The sequence below is a fragment of the Mya arenaria genome, chromosome 15 (genome assembly GCF_026914265.1).
Source record: "Mya arenaria isolate MELC-2E11 chromosome 15, ASM2691426v1".
Lineage (NCBI taxonomy): Eukaryota > Metazoa > Mollusca > Bivalvia > Myida > Myidae > Mya > Mya arenaria.
Genome location: NC_069136.1, coordinates 24015442 through 24040318, shown reverse-complemented (window position 1 = coordinate 24040318; position 24877 = coordinate 24015442). Strand labels below are relative to the sequence as shown.

General features: G+C 34.6%; 1 protein-coding gene across 1 annotated transcript in view; it reads right to left on the bottom strand.

Annotated features, from left to right (window-relative positions):
• Nucleotides 1–1832: 1832 nt before the first annotated feature.
• LOC128219773 (uncharacterized) overlaps nucleotides 1833–24877 on the bottom strand; it is a 99101-nt gene continuing 76056 nt past the window's right edge. Inside the window, exons 9-14 of the mRNA XM_052927764.1 lie at nucleotides 20456–20575; nucleotides 16816–16986; nucleotides 13364–13435; nucleotides 7463–7580; nucleotides 4683–4776; nucleotides 1833–3190 (exon numbers count right to left, since the gene is read on the bottom strand). Of these exons, the coding sequence (XP_052783724.1) occupies nucleotides 3106–3190; nucleotides 4683–4776; nucleotides 7463–7580; nucleotides 13364–13435; nucleotides 16816–16986; nucleotides 20456–20575 (660 nt within the window). The 3' untranslated portion in view covers nucleotides 1833–3105. The remainder of the gene's footprint in view (nucleotides 3191–4682; nucleotides 4777–7462; nucleotides 7581–13363; nucleotides 13436–16815; nucleotides 16987–20455; nucleotides 20576–24877) is intronic.

Here is a 24877-nt window from a genome sequence, read left to right as displayed (position 1 = left end):
ATGTTGTTTTTGCTCAAAGATCGTCTTTGAAGACCACATTTTTCAATACCGTTACTAATGGGTTTCAGCCATTACATTGTAGCGCAACTGGTTTAATTCCTGGTGACTTAATGGTTGAAGCATCTGTTTTTAATTTTTTCTTGACTTGACCACTTTGGGTTCTCGCCCCAATAAAACTAACATACTTTTTAATTTACTATTATTGTAATTTTTTTTTCAATTTGATATCATACAGTAAAATAATGACATAAGTGTTTTAGATGCAAAACAGGGAAAAATAATCTATGGTCCAAAACATGAGCCAGCCCCCTCTAACGTCAAATCCTGGAACTGCACCTTTCTCTAAATTTATTGATAATATACAAGTCTAAAAATATGGTTTCTTTTCAAAATACATATATATTTCTCAACATGTTTTGACCACAATAAGTCATGCTGCAACCTTAAGTGCAATAAGACATCTACTTATCACACTTTTCTGAATTGCCAACGCAACTATTCCGACTTACTGAGATCATTTGGCAGACATTTTTCCAGTAAATCCATTAAATAATGCAACCATGTGCTTATTTTATTAACCAGTTGTCAAAAAGGGTCGCTCCTGATATATCCCGATAAATAAATTGTATTCCGGGGAAGAAACTTGATCAATCGCAATCAAACTAATGTCACTTACGAAATTAACACAGTTAAATTTTCAAAAAGGTTTGAGTCGGATGTTGTTGTTTATTATATTAAAGCTGCACTCTCACAGATTTGCCGTTTTTACAACTTTTTGAGCAATTTCTGCGTAAATATCTGCAAACCAGTGATAAAAGACAGCTGACAAAAGATCAGATCGCAGATTTACATATTTCCGTTCCAAAAATAATGTTTTATGGCTTAAACCGTTACTAATGGTTTAAGAAAAATGCATAACTATCAATTTTTGAACTTAAATATAAAAGTCTGCAATCTAATGTTTTGTCAGCAGTCTTAATATTATAACTGGTTTACATGAACTTTCACATAAATTGGCTCGTTCCAAGACGAAAAATAAAAAAGTTGTGAAAATGCTAAATCTGTGAGAGTGCACCTTTAAAGTCTATTTTGGCACGGGTATGTTCGGGTAAAAATGAAAGGCAAAATGTTATTTGGCTTTTTATTGACACAAATGTTATGAAATGCGTAAATGTTTAAAATAATAAACTAACAAAGTAATAAATGTTAAAATACAACAAAGGTTCATACTTAATGGTTATGATTTCAGATACTAGACAATTTGCTACAAAACACAGGTGTTTGGTTTATACACTCTAAACATGGAAACAAGAGAATGCTGGAATGTTTCCTACACAATATAATGCAAAAAGCATCACATACACAGATCTGCATATTAAATACAAATTACTTTTATATTTTGGTTTTGTCAGAACTTTTAGTTAGTGAGAAAAGCTATTTATAAGCTTTGAAAGCAACGATGCAATTAAACTTTGCATAATGCTGTGTGTGTCTGAAATTTATAAATATGAAAACAACATATGTGAATTGTTACAGTTGAACTTGAATAAACAGTTTGCTATTTTTGTTATTAAGAAAATGAATACATGTGTATTATTTTTCATTCATTTTAAAGAACAAATTATGAATGGTAAGCCACAATGAATAGTTGGTTTGGCGTTTCCCCTTCCTCCACCATTATAGGTGTGGTAAGGTTTTTTTTTAATTTCTTACCGACACCCTACAAAAAAATGAATAAAAAAATACACTAAAAAAAATCAAATAGATTTTTTTTTAAATAAACAAATAATGACCACCTGGCCATAGAGACTTAAAAGACTGGCTCATTGGGTATGTTCGTGAGTCAGTTGGGGAACCACATACCAACTATTTATTAAAAGTGGCCTTAGATAAATATGACACACAGGTTGTTCAAGGAAGCACAAGCAAAATATCAGAATGATAATAGCTTTGGTGTTGCTTGAAATGATGCAACGAGTAACAATAACATTTTTTAGTCCTTTTCGTGAATATGGCCTGTTGCAATAGCTTGGATAATTCATTTTTTTATTCAAAATAAAGAAATTGCAATTCAAACTTTCCATAAAATTGATATTCTTTGAAGTGATATTGCTGTGAAATCTGGCTTTTAAACATTAAACATTATCTGAACAAAGGTCAATAAACAGTACAACAGTATTGGTTCAGTTTTAATGATACCATAAAATGTTTAAGCTAAAAGCTAAAAAATTTTTTTATGACAAGTCAACTTCAAATATCTCAATTTTACCAGCTTTAACAGAAAAAGTAATGAGTTATGGATAAAGGAACATTTTTGAAAAAGGTTTTCAATAAATAACATTTAATGGTTAATAGTTACTCTTTACCTTCATACCTCTAATTATCAATTTTTAGTATCTAAATCATATCATATCATATTTCATATCATTTTTATATGATAAATAGATCTTGTATCAAACAAGACTTCAAAATAAATAATTATTAAACAAAACAGTCAGATAAATCACTGCTTTATAGCTGCACTCTCACAGATTGACAGTATTGACTTTTTATTAGTTTTTGTCTCGGAATCAGATGATTTTTGTATCAATGCCTTCAATTCAGTCATATAAGGTAATTCCAATTTGAACAGAACTCAGTGGTTTGAAAACTGCTGAAAAAATCATTTTTAATAAAGCATTGGTAACACTTTCAGTCCTAAATATCATTTTTCAAATGTAAATATGAAAAACTATGATCAGGGCTGGTATTCTATACTGGTCTTAACTGGATCTAAGAACGATGTAGCTAATCAGGTTGCTTGTTATTTATAACTGACCAATAGAGTGAATGAAGTCAATCATGTATGACCATAAGATTGACTTAAATTACATATTGAATACCACCCCTGATCTTTTATCAAAACAGTCAATCTGTGAGAGTGCAGCTTTAAACCTGTTCCACATTTGAATTAGATGACTTATAAGCTCATGTGAACATTTAAGTATCGCTCATTATGATGAGAATTTTCAACACCTATAATTTCAAATTCAAGCTTGAAGTGGATTTGTACACTCTAGCCTAAAGTTTAGGTCCATGTGTTCCCACTTTGTCACAGGCTGTATGCTATCTGGCCGGCATTTTCCCTTTTGAACTAGTGGATTTTGCGTTGGCTTGTCGATTTGCTCGGTCTGCAAGCTCTTCTGCATGTCTGAAAGCACATGTCATACATAAACAAATCTACCGGGCATCTCAGGCAGAAAACACATATCAGGAATGCCAACACTGTATTATGCAGAGTAGCCAACTGGATATACAAAAGAAATTCCTTGGCAACAACGGTAAGACTATAATTTTTTTGTTAACAAATCAATCAAGATTACATCTTTGATTGCACCACAGTTTCAGAAAAAAAAAATATATATTTATAAAAATGCTTATTTCCATGGTATAACATGATAAAAAGCTTAAACCAGAGTTAAATTGTTAATAATTATTTTAAAATGTGATAGAAAGTGCTTTATATATCTGAAAAGCATTAGAAGCGCTAGTGGATAATTCAATTATTTCTAGGCCTTGGTTTACAACATTCTGTTCAAGTGAGTATCTGCCAGTTTAATAACTCAATTTCAACAAATAAAAACCAGAACTGTCAAAGAAATATGACAAATGCCCCTGAAAGGCCTCTTTGAACAAATAACTGATAGAATTTGGGCCTATGTGGACATAAAGCCTTTTAGTAATAATTATATAACACATTTTCGAGACTCCCTTCCCATGCAGTTTTATTTTTTTATAGTTAATATTTTCAGAGAGCAAAGAATTGCTGGAAGATGTCAATCAGTCTGTGCAAGATCGAGTGGATGTCAACACCTATCTGTTGTCTTTTTAAATGAGATTTTTGAAATTGGAATTCTTGAACATGAATAACAATATGTGAGATAATTTTTTGCCAGGTTTCAATTTTTTTTATGGAAACTAGAATAGAAAAAAAACTTTTGATATGTTAAAGAAAATGAAGAAACAAAATTACTAGGACTGAATTACTTAAAAGTGAATGATGTAGGTAAATGGCCTTATGTTGTTAACAGTATAGAAATCCTGGTATCAATTAACAATAGGGTTTATCTGACGGCCAAGACCAACCTGTCTATGAAGTGTGAGTTTCTAAAGTCCAAGTGTTAATCAGTTATTGACCTTATCCTTTGACCCTTTGACCTCAAAATCATAAAGGCATGGGTGAAAGTTTGAATTTTTCAAAATACTGAAAATAGGGTGTTTACATAGGGAAATGCCATTTTTACAATACATTATAATAGGATAAATATTTTCCAAAATACTGAATTCAGTATCAATACTGAAAACTTTCACCCATGCTTTATGAATCTGCTGGTCATGATTAATCTGCCAACCAAGTTTGATGTACCTAGGCCGGAGAGTTCTTCAGTTATTGGTCGGAAACAGATTTCAGCTCAGGTCACCATGACCTTGACCTGTGACCCACTGGCCATAAAAAGCAATGGGGTTTACTAACCTGCTTACCAAGTTTGAGGTCCGTTGGCCGAAGTATTCTTCAGGTATTAAAATTGTGAGGATGGACAAACAGATAAGATGGTTTAATTCTGGTTACTAGATGCGGTCCTTTTGGGCGTAACAATCAGAGCTAGCATTAAATCTGCGAGTGATTAAAGATGTGGTATTACCTGGTTAGGTCCTCTATATCGACCAACATGGAGTCCTGCTCCATGTGGAGTTCATCCCTCTCCATAAGTAGTCGTACTAGATCTTCATTTAAACCTGGAACATAATTATACTCAATGTATTTAAAATCATAACATACACTTGCAGCAAATGAAAGCGCATATCGGCATTCAATAAGTACGTTACTTTATTGGAAAGATTTGCAGTTATACAACTTAACAGAAAAGAGGTCTTAGTTTGGATTCCCGCCAATAGGTTAGTTAGAACATTTTGTGAAAAATTTTAATGTTCAAGAATGGCTAATTGGCTTTCACTGCAGTTCCGCCAATCTTAATCATTAAGAATTTATTTCATATGTTCTAACTAGAACATATTTTATTACAACAGGAAATAATGTTTATACTGATTACACCTGTAGATTTACCCATGGGTGAACTTTTCAGAGCAAATCAGGGACTACAACCACTGTGTAGTTATCAATTTGGAGTCATTTTACATGTTTTAAAGGGGCATGATATAGGTTGATTCTCATTTTACTTGTTTTAAAGGGGCACGATAAAGGTTGATTCTCATTTTACTTGTTTTAAAGGGGCACGATATAGGTTGATTCTCATTTTACTTGTTTTAAAGGGGCACGATATAGGTTGATTCTCATTTTACTTGTTTTAAAGGGGCACGATATAGGTTGATTCTCATTTTACTTGTTTTAAAGGGGCACGATATAGGTTGATTCTCATTTTACATGTTTTAAAGGGGCACGATATAGGTTGATTCTCATTTTACTTGTTTTAAAGGGGCACGATATAGGTTGATTCTCATTTTACTTGTTTTAAAGGGGCACGATATAGGTTGATTCTCATTTTACATGTTTTAAAGGGGCACGATATAGGTTGATTCTCATTTTACATGTTTTAAAGGGGCACGATATAGGTTGATTCTCATTTTACATGTTTTAAAGGGGCACGATATAGGTTGATTCTCATTTTACATGTTTTAAAGGGACACGATATAGGTTGATTCTTTTTTATTTCAATGCATTTAATATTACATTTGACTTAAAATTATACATTATGTTCCACTTATTTGACTTTAACGATCAAAATGAAAAAAGCATATGATTTGTGTACAGATTAAAAAAAAGCTTTGATTAATAAACAGCTTATTTTTAAGAAATATAACACACCACTTCAGGCCATATGGCATTATAAGGACCGGCCAGTCAGCCACCGAAGGTGTATATGGACCGAGGCGTTAGCCGAGGTCCATTCACCTCCGGGGGCTGACTGACCGGTCCTTATAATGCCATATGGCCTGAAGTGGTGTGTTATATTTCTTATATTATACCGAACACTTTTCATACAATTCAATATTTTTAAAGCGATTTAAATGTGTTTTATTGAACAAAGCTAATAATGTTTACTTGCGACAAGATTTTGCCGTTGTAAAAATAGCAAGCCGCACTTACCAATTGTATGACGTCAGCGGTCCATATTACATTTTCGGTCAGGTCCAGACCGGCCAAAAATATAATATGGACCGCTGACGTCATTAAACTGAATTTCCATCAAAATACAGTGTTGTACGGACCGATCGAGTTTATATGTACATAGAAGGGACAAATTTATGTGAGGTATAATATCAATTAATAGCTTCGTGGCTACTATAATTCCCCAGTTAAAATAAGGAAAAAAACATCAGTAATATTTTCTTATCTGCACACAAATCATAGGTTTTTTGATTCCTGGCCCCCGTTTCTCGAAACTTCTTAAGCTTAACAGGCTTAAGTCGCTTATTTCAATTAGCCATAAAACATACTCATAATGGATTTTGATAAATGTAAAAGGGTTTCTTCTAATTAGCATACAGATTTTTCTTGTATAATTTCTAAAACTCTTAAAGAAGTTAATATAACGCATATTATAGAACAACAAAAATAGTGAGTTTAGCTTAATCCTGTTATAAGGGACTTAAGAAGTTTCGAGAAATTGGGGCCTGATTATTAGAGTCAAGTGAGTTAACATATTAATGCATTAAAATTAAAAAACAACAACATTTTTGCATCAACCTTTGTTGTTTGACTTCTTGTAAACAGAATATCGCTAAAGTCAGTGTTGCACATTTTGTTACAGTCTATGAACACAATTTTGGTCAGACTGAGATGATGGATTATGTACTTCTGAAAGGATCTCTTTCCAGAAAATATTTACATATTGGATAATGCCAACAGTAACAAATTCTATATTTAGCTTATATATTAAAGTGTGTCTAATGGCTTTGTTTCTCTTTTACTAAACCAAGTCTTAACATACTGGAGAAAAAGTTAGCAGGGGATCAGGACCCACTGAGCTTCAGAAATAAAAATACATATAAAATGAGAGATATATTGGTGAAGGTGTACTGACGTCATTACTTTGAGCATATCAGGGTGTATAAGCTTCTTTTAATAATACTTGCACTTGGGCCATGCCCATTTGGGCAGTGCTCAGATAAGATTTTTAGTCATAATAGGTTTTGGAGCAAAGTGCACCGACAGAATGTAACCCTGGTAAGAGCTACCCTGGTTCTTTTACGTGCACCAGTGTTTAGCACTGTCACACGGGACCCCCAACGAAGGTCCCTCCCCGAAAACTTCCACCAGGGGTAAATTCTCTTGTCTTTTCTACAAGAACACTGGATAATATACCAAGGAAATGCAATTGTGATTTATTTATCATGACAGCTTGAACATAAAGCCATCTTTACAAGAGCTTAATAAATTGGTTTTAACATCATTTAAACATACTTTCAATTTGAGTCTGTAGGTCATTGTAGAGGACCTGTGTTTGAGCGAGGTTCATCTGTTGAAGCTGTCTAGGTGCCAGCTTCTTCCTTCTACGCTCTCCCAATCCCGGTATTCCAGCCTGAAATATCATGAATCAAGCATATCCAAATAAAGTCATACACTTACATGTTTAAAATTGCGAACCCGGGAATTCTTAACTATGATGTAAGCGGAAAATGACGTCATAGTTATTTGTGACTAAATAAAATGGCAACGTCCATCTCGTTCACATGATTTTAATGCCTATCATGCTTTTAACATTGTAAGTTTGATGCCTTTTTTTGATAGGGGTTTTAACAGGTGATAATTTGAGCCTGATGTCTGTTAAAGGTTGTGGGGTTCATGTACAAAGCAAAGCTTAGACCCCTTTTTACTAAAAACCCCATTTCAGAGTCAGGGATGCGATTGACCTGGTGTCAAGGGCTTAAACCATGTCGGTGATTGGTTATTTGGGAGTCAAAGGGGAGGAAGCATCCTGTTGCAGAAGCTAGCTTATTAGAAGCCCTTTTAAGGTCTTCAAATTTGAAGTAAACTGGAGTGTCGATACTTACAACAAATAAACAAACAACCAAAAACACCCAGTTGACACCCACTCTATTTAATCCCTGAAGCCATTAGATCTGCAGTCCTTCAGGGACAAATCAAATCCCTATCTTCTACTTGATATATTTCATGTCAAAACCGACATTTAACACCATCATAGACTGGTAATCGTTTTTTAGTCTTATCCCTATAGCTCCGATGATTTTTATTTTATTTTAAAGTCAGACTAATCAGTTATTGTCTGTAAATGAAAATGTCCCAGCCTATTGAACCAAACAATTTACACAATGTTATCTCTATTGACTGCAGCCTCTTAGTGTTTACACAATGTTATCAGTGTTGACTGCACCCTCTTAGTGTTTACGCTCATGTCTCTTGCCAGACAGATTTCGATTTAATCATTTAGAAAGCTTGTAATGAAAATTTCCACCAAGTTTCATTTGTTCATAAACTGGATTTATTATGTTGGTTATTCAGAGGTTCGCACACGTGTTATAGCTTATATAGAGACATTTACATCATCACTTAAGGCCTCCTCACACATAAGCGAACACCCCCCGACGTCAACATGCGTGTACTGGCAAATAGGAGTTAATTTCGTTCCCATTAGTATATGTACGTTGTACATCGTTGATGGTGTTCTTATGAATGCGTTTGTGAGCTTCGGCTTCGGTTGCGATAAGCCTTGTTCGTCGGAAAATTTTGAACATGTTGAAAAACTTGTGGCGAATAAAAGTTTCGTCTATCATTCGTTAAAATTCATTTCAATAAGTTAACCATTCTGACAGTCTTCGCATAGCGTTTGTCAACTGTCGTTGGAGTTCGCTCGTTGTCAGGTCGTCATCAGCTAATTTGCATATCAAGCGATCGAGGACGATCCCATGACGAATCTTTGCGATAGTTTGCGAATTTGTACGAAATGTAGGGAATAATTACGTATTGTAGCTAACTGAATCCGAAATTTCATTACAAATTGAAGCGAATTGTGACAATTGGTTGACGTTCAGAAAACGAACGGCAGACGCTTGCATACGAATCATTACGAAGGGTAACTACGACATATGAATCAACGTGAATCATTACGCATCAACATTTCTTGAGTAGTTTTGAGTATCTCAACAGTTTTGTGTACTCTTGAATTTCAAATATAAAAGGAGGAGGCTAAATATCAAGATTATTTGTTATTCCTTCGTCAAAAATGGAAGATCTACAACGCCTGAAATGTATGATGAAATATTCGAGAGGGTCCGCCATCGCCTCTCGAAACAGCACACCTGGTACAGGAAGCCCTTGGATCCAGGCCTCAAGTTAGCTGCACTCTACGACACCTGGTTTCTGGGGCCAAGTACTCAGACATGCAGTACTCCTGGAGGGTCACTGAGAATACCCTCTCTGAAGTAGTTAGAGAAGTCTGTCATGCTATATGTGAGGAATATGTTGATGAGGTTATGACAGCCCCCTTCACACCTGAAGAATGGAAACAACTGGCTGATGGGTTCCTCAAGAAGTTGAACTTTCCAAATTGTGTTGCTGCCATTGATGGCAAACACATAGCCATCAGAAAGCCTGCCTGCCTCAGTGAGCACATGCAGAAACCCTATGGACAGAGAGCCCTGAACGGAGAGGAAAGAATTCTCAACTACCGGTTATCCAGGGTTAGGAGGGTATCAGAAAATGCCTTTGGCATTTTGGCCAATCGATTCCAGGTAATTATCTTTTTTTGCCCTACATACAGTCGAACTTCGCTAGCTTGAAGTTCCAGGGAGTATTCCCTGCAACTAATATATGTGCTTACACAACAAAACCTTAATGTTTTGGTCTATAAATAATTTGTTCGATAAGCATAAATTCGAACCAACTGAGTTCGACCTATGGAAATATTTGTCTTCGGTCATTTCAGATACTCCTCTGAAAGATGAACCACAGTCCATCCACAGTGAGACTGATTGTCAAGACATGCTGTATTCTCCACAACTTGATGAGGATGAGGTACCCCACTATGCAGAATGAAGAGGACAGAAGAGGCGACCTGGTTCCTGGGGGAATGGAAGAGTGATCGCAACTTGGAGAATATCAGGACTGTCGATATCAGGGGCTACAACACAGCAAGCAAAAATGTGAAGATTGTGAGAAATACTGTGAAGCATTGGGTCAACTCTTCAGCGGGAAGTGTGCCATGGCAAGACATGAGGGTGTCAAATTAGAGGTTAAAATTAAGTGTAATTAAGTGGAAATAAAAGTAAAAGCAACAAAGTAATTTTGTTTTCGAAAATATAATTGATAAATCAAAGTCTAATAAAAAAAAGAAGAAATGTATCAACATATTAATTTCAAAATATTGATAAAGAAGGAAAATAAATATTAAACTTAAAAATGGTATGGAAGTCAATTGTAAACAACATCAAAACTTTGCAATATTAATTAAATTGAGCCATATCAAGGGGAATTATGGTGTTGCAAAAAGTATAGACCCAGATCAGCCGCCGCGTCATTGACAATTCAGAATTAAGTGATTGTAGACACTACAATAGTATACCGGAAGTATAGGGACAAGAGTACAAAAGAAGTAATTATACTAAGACAAGAAATTCTATATACAAAATTTCTTTAATGAAAAAAGACTTCAGATTTAATCAACATACAAACAATGATACAAAAGCAGCAAATACAGTGATCATGTACAACATCTCACTGACAATGTCTCTTGGTGCTTCACCGACTACGTGGGTTGATGGCCCGTGAACTGGATGAAGCATCTGGAGCAGACAACAGAACTGGAGCAGATAGGGGACGTGTGGTAGACAATTATCCATTCTGTTTCCTTCTTGACCCAGGACATCTGGGTTACTGGTCATAACGAACATGGTGACATGAGGACAATAGAGCCTGATGAAGAGGGGAGGCCACGTTGGCCACAGGGGTCACTGGGATATACTTATAAAACATCAAAAAATCGAAAATCAAACAGCAGTCAAACAGCAATACGAAGTGGTGTAAAGTCGTTGAAAGTAAGAAGGCAAATTGACCCCACCTGATTTTCACGGTCTTGTACAGCATCCGGTAACAGCCAGATTCGGAATACGCATCCGAAAAGCTTCGGACGGCTTCGGAAGCATGCACAAAGTTGCGCTTTGGTTCGCATATTTGTGTGTTCTTAATCACTAACGGAAAGAACAAAGATTGTTCGCACGATGCAACGCATTTTAGCGAATAACAGTAACCGTTCGTCACACTTTGTAAATCATTCGCAACATATAGTTCCCCTACGTTTACCTTTCGTTATATTTCATATTTTGTAACAATGTTTCGGTCAAAATTCGCCAGAATAGACAAAATCACCCAATTCGCCAGGCTGCGTTTGATGGATTCGCCTATGTGTGAGGAGGCTTTTAGTGTTTAATTAGTTGGCCTGGCTTATGCCCATTTAATGCTTTTGTTAAGCAAAACTAAACAATTTATATTACATAATGCAGACAAACGGACATTAAAAGGTTCATGACATGGATGGACACACTGTTCGTTTTATTGACTCCAAATGCACTCTTATTAATGAGGACATGAATTGCCTGCTACATGTCTAAATAATGAGGACATGAGTTCCCTGGTACATGTCTAATTAATGAAGTATCTCCTGGAAAAGGCACAAATACTTTAATTTCTATTTCAAGGTGAAAATCAATAATGAACTCAAAGCCATCAAGGTTAATTGATAAAAATATTGTCAAGTATCTTTAGAATGCATTAGTTAAGTGTTAAAGGGAAATATCCCTATTGTTATAAGGAACATGTCACACTTTGTTTATTCCCTATACATATAAAGTAAACTTAACCGGATACAATTTTCACTATTACCTGATTTATTATATAAATATTAATCTGTTAATTTTTGCTGTTTGACATGAAAGCTATCAATTTGTCTTGGATTGAACTATTGCCCAGTTGACAGTATGAACTGTGTCCCTCTCGCGCTATGACATCATTGGAATTTCCGAAAAATTATATTTTTCCAGCATTTCACTCAACATTTCATTAACATTTTTTTTTATACTTTTATCTTTTATCTAACTGTTGACAACTGTTGCGAGAAAAGGCTACAAAGATTTTTTCATATTTTTTTCTTAAAATGACGTAAGCAGCACACTTAGCGGTAAGTCTCTGCAGTTAATGTGTGTCACTGTTGATATCCTACAGAATAAGGGCACACGTTAATAAATTCTGAATTTTATGGCCTTGGCAGATTAACAAGGACATCCTTAATGATAATTGCCCTGCTTTTAAGCAAGAGTGTGACATATGGTTAGATGAGAAAAAGATAAAGAAGTCGACATCTCTTTGATGTAATAAAAACAGTGAAAGCAATTAACACAGACCAGACAGACACAGGAGTTATTGCACATATAGCCCTCACGGATGTCCCCTGGTTTTGCAGATGGGTGAAAGACAAACTCTGTGTATTACACAAATTCTACATTTACAACAGACTAAGCCATTTTGAACAAAAATTGAAGAAAAAAACGAACAAATTTCGGACCAATTCTTAAGCCATTTTCAGTTACTCAAATCGGCCTGGCAAGGTCAAAATGGGTCCAGACCAGCAAATTGCCGATTTTTAGAAGCCCTGATAATTATACAAATAGATTTTATCCGAGCCATCAGTGCACATCATTTATGATCATTGAACTATGTATCTAACATTGAAAACCATGTACATGAATACACTGTTTCATTAGGTATAGAAATAAATCCAATCCCAGGGATATTTGCCTTTAAGTTAGTTCTGGCATTCCATTTCCAAGAAAGGGAATGGCATTAGTGAATAAATTATGACCCTGCTTCCAATTTTACCCTAAGTGGTCTGCCAGATTTTCTGCAGAACATATGAAGAAACTCATATAAATGTGACACTATCAGCGAATATGAGTTTCGCGGAGTAAAACTAGACATTATCTTTTCAAGTATTATTTGTCATATTCATAAGCAGTCAAATCAATTCTGTACAATATTCCTTTTTCTATTTTAATCCTTTTGAGAAATAGTTCAAACCGTTTTTATTTTAACAATAACTGTGAGATATTAAAAATATTACAACATTTTATCTTTATATATTATCACTCTCATAGCATGATGTAATGCTAGAGAGTTAGGTCTTGTATTGCAGAGAAAACCGCAGGAAATCTACTTACCTGGATTGGTGACCACAAACAATACTCACTAATATACCAAGACATGGATAAATTCTGCTTAATTTCAATGAAATTAACTCCACAAACAAGGCTAATATTCGCTGATCGCATCGCAAACCGTTAAATAAGCATTTACCATTTCCGCAATTGGAGACTTTTTCTTCGTCTGTTTCTCGATCTCCAGTTGCATATGGGCCATGGACCCCGCCTGAAAATTGATTGAACATAATTAAAACACAGTTCTACAAAAGCTCAAAATATACACAAGTGTGAAAACAGCCGTCTTTGATTAAGACTGTTCCTTGGCAGTAGTTATCATTGAGACACTGTTATAGCCCCTCTGCCCTAAACCAACACCCTAACATTGGTCTAACTGTTCCTTGGCAGTAGTTATCATTGAGACACTGTTATAGCCCCTCTACCCTAAACCAACACCCTAACATTGGTCTAACTGTTCCTTGGCAGTAGTTATCATTGAGACACTGTTATAGCCCCTCTACCCTAAACCAACACCCTAACATTGGTCTAACTGTTCCTTGGCAGTAGTTATCATTGAGACACTGTTATAGCCCCTCTGCCCTAAACCAACACCCTAACATTGGTCTAACTGTTCCTTGGCACTAGTTATCATTGAGACACTGTTATAGCCCCTCTGCCCTAAACCAACACCCTAACATTGGTCTAACTGTTCATTGGCAGTAGTTATCATTGAGACACTGTTATAGCCCCTCTACCCTAAACCAACACCCTAACATTGGTCTAACTGTTCCTTGGCAGTAGTTATCATTGAGACACTGTTATAGCCCCTCTGCCCTAAACCAACACCCTAACATTGGTCTAACTGTTCCTTGGCAGTAGTTATCATTGAGACACTGTTATAGCCCCTCTGCCTTAAACCAACACCCTAACATTGGTCTAACTGTTCCTTGGCAGTAGTTATCATTGAGACACTGTTATAGCCCCTCTGCCCTAAACCAACACCCTAACATTGGTCTAATTGGAATTCCTTTTTTAAGATTTACTAATACATATTAAACATCCTAGAAGGACCAGAAATAAACAGCTACATCGTTGACTGTTTTACTGTGTTGCTGTTTGCTTTATTTGGCTTAGTTTAATCATATATCTGGATAAGATATAGTCATATACTCAGATATTGTTGCACCATAATCTCTGCAGAACACACATGATAGGATGCCATTTGGTCTCAAAATTCACCAGTGAAATTCCACATGTTTATGGACAAAGTTTGTATTTATAAAAATACATGGACAAAGTATAGGTTTTTTTTAGAAATTCATTTCAGGGGTGCTTTGATAATTTATCACTGGTTTTCTCATCATATGAAGCAGATTAACCATAAGACTTTGATCATATATATCTTGGTCATCCATTATGATAGAAACTTAATTTTATTGTAGATAATTCCCAGAATATGGTTAGAATAGCCTGTGTCTTATAGATTGTATTTATGGACTTGAAATAAATAGCTTTTAGTTTCATTATTTCCTCTACTATAAAGATAATATTAAGAGCTAGTATGTCCTATTCTTCTTACTGTATTAATTATGTACAATGCAATTCCACCTGTTCCAACAGACAACTCTGATACAGGATCAAATACACTTAGACTAAAAGAGGATTTGTGGACTTAAAATACCATATATTTAAACTTTCCTGGCTTTGCAACATGCATGAGCAAATAGTCAGCAGCCATTAAAATTCAAAAAAAAATAATATAAAAAGTTCTTCAAAAGAAAAATAGTTCCTATGTACCATAATATAGCTCCTATTTTAATATGCAACACATGATAAAACCATTAAATCCACAGGCTGAAACTGATTTGTATTTCATTTTCAGACACCACATAGCCTTGTAATTTGAGAAGGTAACAAGAAGGTTCCATCAGCATTTTTTTTAATGTTATTTGGAACCTCTCACTCCCACCCCCATAAATAGGCTATTCCCTCAGATTATTTGCCCCGGCATATTCCTTTTATAAGAATAGAGTCTGATTAATGAGGTGTCTGGCTCCTAAAATAAAGCTGTAAATAGCCTTATTATGGAGCAAATGTATTTTGTCCACCAAGAGAACATAAACGTGATCTATACTCATTGAATTTCTGCCATGTACAACATTAACACAATGTATAACTGCAATTTAGGAAAGGTCTGGTTCAGAAATATTCATTATTTTTCTTCAACTGGTGTTTATCACATTGATGCACTCATACTCCGAATTGTTTTAATATACCAAACAGGATGAATAAATATCGAAAACAATGATTTTTATACAGGATACTGAGTTTAATTTGAAAGAAAGAGCAGAAAATACAGTGTTTCTACTTTATGAGACGATAGTAGTCACACTTATCTTTTAGCAATCACCAATCATTTAATATTTTTGCATTTTCAGTTATTAAATAAACAGTAACAATCTTGTTATCAGTAATTAATATTTTCCATAATTGCATTATTTATAAAGGAAGAAGTTAAAGGTCTATCATTTAAAATTTGTGTTTGTAATACATGTGTATGTATAAATTTTAATTAAGAGTGTCACTTTAGGCAAAACAGGAGTATGACAAGCTGATGGAAAACTGATGGAAACGGTTGCCTTTATTAACCAAAAAGGGGCATAAATTAAATAAATCAACGACAGAGTTATACATGTAGGTCCTGTCAAACAAGCACATTATAGTCAGTAACAACAAATGTATTAAGTTTTAGTTGAATATCTTCTACAAGTTTTTAGTTAAAGCCATTTTTTCATGCCTTAACAGTGTGTCACACAAGCTAGACAAAGTCCAGAATCTTACGAAAATCATACCCAGGAGAAATTAAAGGATTCTCTGAAAGATTGACCAGTTCTCAAGCTAATAACAGTAAATGTCAATTCATGTGGGACAAAACTGTCTGTAATTTTGCGGACAAAACGAATTCCCTGACACAGTCATAGGTGGCGTTATCGACCAGAAATGGAGACACGTTTATTCATATATTATTTCTACAGAATTGTTTGCACCTAATTTCTGGTCGATACTGCCACCTATGGTCACTGTCAGTGTGTGCGAGGGTTACAAGTAGATGTAATTACAGATTTAGAAAAAGTACAGAAGTACAGAAATGTTGATTTTAAATGCACCTTTGCTCTATCAGTAAGTACAAAAAAGCTTCATCAACAATTCATCGATGCTAAATCATACCAAGTCTAAAATGTCAGACAATAAAGCATGGACATAAAAAAAATGATATAAATTATGTGCCCATTTTAGATGGCATTCTGTCATACAATTATTGAATAGCACACTGGCATGCATGTAGATACCGGTACTTAAAATTTTGTTCAATTTACATGTGTATGTTTTAGTTGAGATAATTTTAATAAACTACAGAAGCTTTTTAAGAAAATTACAAAAATGTTTTGAATCCTAGAAAGAAGGACTCAAGTTGGAAAAAAGGGAGGATGGTTGGAAGTATAACACTTTATCTGTCTGTGTTTTACCCGAATTACTGTAATTGAGTTCAGCTTGATTCATTTTAATACATCAATGTGACCAGTCCATTACATTTAAAGGGTTTATCACCTGAGCAAGTGCAAGTTTAGCCTCATTTTGGAGCCGTTCTTGCCGAGAATGGAAGTCGTCTGCTGGAGAAGGGAGATCGCCTGCTTTTAATCTCGGAGGACTGCAGCTCTGTGTTGCGGTGGTGGGTGGGGTACTAGACTGGTTTAGGTCCTCAACTGTGCTCAAGTTGTTCTAAAAAAGTAAAAAATAATATAAACATTATTGTTTATAAAAAGTGTGCTACATTATTTATTTTGTCTGGTAGATTTCCACAATCTTAACCCACATGAAACAGACGTTGGTGGGGTAATGGACAGAAAGTGGTACCAAATTGTGTTCAAGTTGTTCTAGAGAAAGAAATTATCTTTAAATATATGCTTGGTTGTTTTCCACAATTCAAAGACAATTTTTAGACGGTTTGGTGTTGAATTCACTGTATAAGATTTTGGACTGTGTTGTTCTAAAAGAGAACTTATGTATACGCATGTGATAACTTAATTTGATGACCAAATTTCTAACTTTATTACACAGTCCAAGTATTGGCCAATGGGTATGTCGGATCTACTATTTCAAAATGATCTTTCATTACTCAATTAATTTGTACCCAAATGTTTACATTTTGTAGATATTTAAAAGCTTGTCCAACATGTTTCATTATAAAGGTTTTGGGTAAAATAAAAATGTTATATAATTTATAACAGGCCTCTGAATATCACAATAAACTCCTGTCAAATTGCAATCTAAATCTGAACTTATTTTACCACATAAAAGCATAAGTATGATAGCATGTGCTTTTAAAAGGTTTAAAAACATATTTAATGACATTTGATGATATGTGGAAAAATGAGTTTAGATTGAGATTTCACTAAAGTATTTTCGTGATTTTGGGCGAGATCTTTGTTGTCGATTGATTGATTATTGTCTCTCTACTGGCCAGACCGTAAGAGCTAATTGCTAAATAACTTAATTAAAACAACAAATTAATTCCTAAATTAAACTTTGTTCGTCAGAAGCTAAGAAAATCTAAAGGATTAAATAAGAAATCTTGGAATCATAATCCACGCATTTTCCGAGATATGAGCATGAATTGGTGGAATAAAAAAACAGGGGGCAAATGTGTCTTGTTATAATGCATGTCTAACACATATTGCTCAGAGAAGCGAGAGTTACAAGATCTTTTCATATTTGACTTTATTGATTTCATATCTAAGCTCATAACGTAAGACTTTTATAATGGCTTTAGTGAGTCATAGAATTGAATTTCATAACTCATGCCAGACAAATTAGACAAAACCTATAACCAACTTCCTGCCATAAGGCCATAAATTCCCCGCAGGAATATCATAACTGACGTAGCAGGCAACCAATCGCCAATCACTCATATCATATTTGGCAGATTTCATTTCACAAATTGCCCATGCTGGCTGGCTTGTATGACTAGACGGAAGCCACCAGTCAATATTTACAGTGAATTTAGCAGATGCCCTTAAACATTGAATAAAGCTACGTTTATTTCTCCGATGATGCCAAATTCAGGAAACAAATATGGAAAATTCTAGCAACGTTATAGGCAAAAACTTCATTTGTATTCATGTTCTGTTTAATGAGCATGTGTAAATTGACAAACCAGAATTGGTCTAAAGAATTGATAACATCTTAAGATATTCTGACCATATTATTTTTGTATTAGTCATAAAAAAAACAACTACATAATTTCTGGTGGAGATAAATTCCACAAAACACAAAACTGAAGTGCTACAAGCAGAAGGCAATTACTCTACATAAATTTTAGGGAGGGTGCAAGGACTTTCTACTCATATAATTAATGTTAATGTGAATATGCATACAAGACCAAGCTTGATGTTAATACATCAAGAATATAAGTATCTTCCATGGCCGAGAGTGTAAGATATGTTAATTCCGATCGGAGCGTAGGGTGTTTTGCGGAAACGAGGTTGGGATTATAAGTATCTTCCATGGCCGGGAGTGTAAGATAGGTTTATTCCAACCGGAGCGTAGGGTGTTTTGCGGAAACGAGGTTGGGATTATAAGTATCTTCCATGGCCGAGAGTGTAAGATAGGTTCATTCCGACCCTAGTGTAGGGTGTTTTGCAGAAACAAGGTTTACCGAGTTTCCGCAAAACACCCTGTGCGAGGGTTGGGATGAACCTGTCTTACACGAGCGGCTATGGTAGATGCTTTTTCTCCCACCTCAGTTAAACAAAATTAAGTAAAAATGTATTTTTTTGCTGGAACTCTTTTGGGCTTAGTGAAAATAATTGCGTATGGATATGCGATAATTCGTGGTTGTCATGGATATTCGCGCAGTGATTCAGAGTATGTAAATTGTCTGATGGGTCTTTAAATAGTTCTAAGAAGAGTGAAGCACTATTTCTTGAAAAGTGCGTGAAAACTGTTTTCTGGTGACATTTAAAGCAAGAAATAATTAACTAGCGTTCTAAATATTGCCACAAGACAAGGTTTTCATGATGCGCTTCAAACAGACGCTACAGAAGACAGTCTTCAACAAGGGAGGTAATTACAATGTGGTGACCATTAAAAGAAGTTCCATACGGGCATTTTATCTTCGCCCGTGGGCAAGATAAGAATTTCTAGCATGGTTAAATTAATGGATCTATTTATCTGAGGTGGGAGAAAAACTTATCTTACACGAGCGGCTATGGTAGACGCTTTTTCTCCCACCTCAGTTCAACAAAATTTAGTAAAAATGTATTTTTTTATGGCACTCTTTCGTGGATAGTGAAAATAAATGTGTATCGATATGTCTTAATTCGTGGTTGTCATGGATATGCCTGCAGTGATTCAGATTATGTTAATAGTCAAATCGGTCTTTAAATAGTTCTGAGGAGAGTGAAGCTTTATTTCTTGAAAGGTGCATGAAAACTTTTTTATGGTGACATTTGAAGCGAGAAATAATTAATTTAAACATCCTAAATATTTCCACAAGACAAGGTTTCTTTGATGCTATAGATGGCAGTCTTCAACAAGCAAAGTAATTAAATGTGATGACCATTAAAAAGGAGTTCCATACAGGTACTTGTTTTATCTTTGCCCATGGGCAAGATAAGAATTTCTAGCAGGGTTAAATTGTTGGATCTACTTATCTGAGGTGGGAGAAATTGGTTTACAAATCAACCTGGTCAAGGTTGTTGTCAGAGGTGGTCAAGTAATCCAATTTATTATACAACCATGACTGGTGCTATGAATTGATAAAAGGTAACCTCTTTAATAATGCTGCACTGAAGTGTGACCTGTTATATAATGATGTTATTGTTTTCTGTTCATTGGAGGAGAGGCTTTTGCCAAATAGAGGGTATTGCAAGTAGAAGCTAATAATTGCCAAATAGAGGCTTTTGCAAAATCGTGCAAAAACATTGCCTCTTTTAAATGCCCACCCCACATTTTTTTTAAAAACCCATACCTTTCAAACAATGAGTTTCCTGATTTCCTGCTTTATATACGATCTTCACTTTCTTTACATCCAAATATTATAATGATGATCGATTTTCATTTTGTATAAAAGCAAACGTATCTAATTATAACGCCCGTCCCCTACTTTGATTTTGGGGTACGATTCTAATAAACGCCCAGGCAATTAATAGAATAATTATGGTAAATTTATAAGCCCCGAAAAACTTACATCAGAGTCGACTAGGTTGCTGACCTTTGCCATGAGTCTGGCATTGTCATGGATATCTGGTTGCCGTGGCGACACTCCCTCGTTATCTGTGTCACCAGGGGACTCGTTCATAAAGCATATCTGCAAATATAGAACAAAATGTTTCATGGAAATGAATATACATGAATAGTTTGTATTGAAGAAATACCCATGACAAACAACAATTTGGGTATAGATTTAGAATAAAATGTCAAGATAAAGAAACTATGGTTCATATTCAAATTGTTCTTATAATTAACTTAATGTAATCAGGAAACACAGCATAACAGTTTCCTGTCTAAAAATAGAATGGCCACGCCAATAGAGTTACATATATTTTAAAAACCATAGTACAGATTTAAAATATAAGGTAGATTTATAAGGTAACCGTATTCTTCTTTTATGAATAATAAATTTAATGTGGCGCTAAAATTAGATTATTTAAAGATTTAAAATCATTTAAGCGCATTGCAGTTCTGGTTATGTTGACACGAATGACATTAAAATAACCTGAACACTTATCTTTTTCCCACAAACAAAATAAAAATTAAGTGATTTTGTAGAATTGATTCAGGCATTGTGAAGAGAAATAAATTTCACATCAATTTCATGTCAATCAGAAGTTTTAATCAGATGTCTGTGAAATATATTGCTCCCAGTAGAAATCTAAAGCAATAGCTCTAAATTTTCGCCTGACAGATTCTAAGTTTTTTTCCTAGATTGTAGACTGTCTGTTTCATTATGAAATTGGTTATAATTATTTTTTGGATCAGGTTTTCTGTCCTGAAGTGTTTCAGCTTGCAATATCACCAACTTTATGACAAGGACATATCAACATTTTCTCTTCTTTGATTTTGCAGCCATCTTGTCGCATCTCTGCCAATCCCTAAAGACTAAATCTCAAAGAGCAACCCTAAATTTTCTGGCAGACATCTTTTTTAAGTCTGGAATCTAGATGCAATCGCGTCCATTAATAGTTTATCAAATGGGTCTATAGACTTGAGTATTTCGTGTACACTTTTCTGTGTTTTCGCGTACATGACAGATTTGCTTAATTTAAACTTTTCAACAATTGTGAAACAAGTTTTTGCTACATTATATTAATCACTTTCGTTGGCACAATGTTACGTGAGTGTGGTCTTGTGTTGTGGGGGAAACTGGAGTACCTGGAGGAAATTGTCAGGCTTCGTGACCACGCAACCAAACTCACATGCACCCGACTGGTGAGAATAGAGTGCACTAACCAATTCTCTATCCGGACAACCTTGGTTGATACACTCATTTGACCATGATGTCATACATACGTATCTACTAATTGTCGTTGTCCCTCCCTTGGTATGAGTTTGTTTAATTTGTAATACGTATGTTATACTTAATAACCAATAACCTATATTTTAATACCAAAATGCATAATAAAAAAGAAGGCTGATTATAAGCCCTTTGGCTGTGTGAGTCCTTTTTTGCACTGCAATCAGAACACCTCAGGGCCATCTCCTCCATACAACATTGTTGTATGGAGGAGATGCGAGGAATTCTAGAATTATTCTAGAACAGATTCTAGAAGATAGTTCTAGAATAGTACCTGAACTCTAAATGGCAGTTCTAGAACTAAATGTTCAAAAACTTTCTCTAGAACTTCTTGAACCAAATTCTAGAACTTATGAAAATTTGTTCTAGAACCCAGTTCTAGAATAGTAATTGAACTCTTAATAGATGAGTTCAAGAACTTGTTCTAGAAGTTCTGAAGAAAGTTCTTGAATATCTAAGAGGCCATTTGTTGTTCAAGAACTAGTTCTTGAACATTTGTCCTCAAGCACTCCAAGTTCTAGAACTGTTCTATTAGTTCTTGAAGAACTCCCAAGTTCTAGAACAGTTCCAGAACAACAAATTGCCTGAAATACCCCAGTAAAAATGTCAGTGGAATACCAGCTGTATGCTGGTGGTATACCAATGGTATTTCAGTGGTATACCAGCGGTAAACTTTTAGTGGAATACCACTAGAATCTGTGACATTAATTAGAAACAATATCCATATTACATGTTACAACATATTTACTTCCAGGCTTAATCAACAGCATTACAGAACAAAATCTTAAAGAACAAAAACATTTGAAATTAAAAAAACTAAGTAATGCAATTGAACACATATTAATTTATAAAACTAATTCATTAAATTTTAATAATGGTTTAAGAAGTTATAATGAAACAAGACTAATCATTAGAAAATATGACAGTTCTATGGTTTTGTCAGGGAGTCGTCCATTTAGAACACTTCCACTTTTTATAACACATAACACTGTTGTGAGTATATACACATTGCAAAATGATTACATCATTGTAGATGATGATGGTTCTTCTTTAGGGTTGATGTGTAAGTTTGTAATTTATTTAATCACAGCAACTTGCAAGAAATTTTTTAGCATCTAGTTAGTGTAAACAAGTCCTTCACTATACAGGAACGGTTTTTACTTCTGCATTAGTTAAGATAGAGTAACTCTTATTTTTGAACAGTTTCCAAAATTGCATCTGTATCAATGTTGATGCCCACAGCAACTAACATGGAGTTGGTAGATGATTTGATTCTATACTGTGCACAGTGCAGTAATATGTATCGCCCATGTACTCCTTTTCTTTCTCAAATGGCAGTTGTCTTCCTCTATTTTAAGTCCGTTTTTCCTGAAAAATATATGACATTGAATTTAGATTTTAACAAGAAGCAAGTTTAAAATAAAGTCTTCTTTCTTTAAATAAGGCCAATTGTAAATTATTTGAACTCAAGATTATAGAATTGATGAGATTTTAAGTTGTTCACATTGAAGTTTTACTTTGCAGTTGAAACAAAATTCACTAGTATTAATTGTAGGTACAGGGCGATTTACATAAGCCTCAAAGTAAAAGTAAACTATTTGCAATCTACTGTCAAGTCATATGACAGTTAACAGGCATTGTTCTCGTAGTAGAATGGCTATGTTTGAGAGAAATGGGTCCTCCCAGAAAAAACCCATAAATGTACGACTTTGTATTTACAGCTCACACTCACTTTGTCAAATATATATTTGGTTCCATTAAAATCCACTATGATGCTTTCATGACAAGAAAAAACTTCATAAATTTTAAAATTATCTTAACTCAAATCCTTACCAATAACTCTGGTGTCATAAACAAGTGAACACCTGCAGAAATTGTACAGGACATGTTGGTGGGTTGGGGGTCTGTACGGTGTCCAAGTGATCTGGGGTCAGGCGTACCGGAAACAGGGAAAATTAACATCCTCACTTGAACGGTCAGGTTGTGTATTACTCGTCTCCATTGAGTCTAAAATGGACAAATATTTCAGTGAATATCATAAACAATTATGAGTAACACATGGTTTCTTTACCCAATCACCCAAGAACATTAAATGAATGCAGTCACAAATCATGAAGTCTAAACTGTCACATATTTTCGCGACTTCTTTAAATTGTCTCTTTTCCGATCAAATGAAAGTATTACACAAGTAAAACCATTTCAAAGCGATGAAACGAAATTGCATTAAGTGCTTATGATTTTTTTTGTAAAAAAAATTAAATATTTTATTATAAGAATTTAAATTAATTAAAAGAAAATTCAAACTGACGATTGACATTCTCTTTCCAGAAATTACAGTCACTTTATATTGTCATGGAATAATTTTATACATTAAGTAAGGAGTCAAAACCAATTTAGTTCAAAATAGTCTACAAGTGATAGGTAAAAACTCACCAGTTTGCCATCGTGGTCAAATAAACGACACAAAAATTGAAAGCTTCCTCCATTATCGTCTGCAGAAGTGTACTTCCGGTTCAATTCAAAATGGCGGCTTATTGTTGTTATTCAGTTGTTTGTACACATTTTGTCAGTGATTAAGACAACTAATGGACTTTGAATTGCTCTAGAGGATAGAAATCACATAGATTAATGATCTTACCAGCTATCAGCCAATGTGTTACATTTTCACGCTGTCTAATAGTGGAGATTAAAAACTACTGTTTGATATAATATATCATATGTTGACGTCATGGCAAACCAAAGACTCCAGACATTTGCTTAAACAAAACGTAAGTCCATTGTGAAGTTTAAAAGTCATATAAACGACTATAAATGCCTATCAGTTATATATGTACAGCATGGTCACTAAAACAGAAGTTGTATGAGAAAACTATTTCTTAACCGATTCAAAAAATATTTTAGAACCAGTTGTTAGCGTTCATGAAAAAATCTTCTGTAAACGAAGTTGATAAACAAGAAAGGTAAAAACATCCCCTCTCAGTCCCTGGTGTACCGGGGTGGGGGAGGGGGGGCGTGGTTACAATTGTCTGACTGGTACATTAACAACTAGAAAAGCTATGTTTAAATGTAATCTTGGAACCTTAAAATGCATATTTC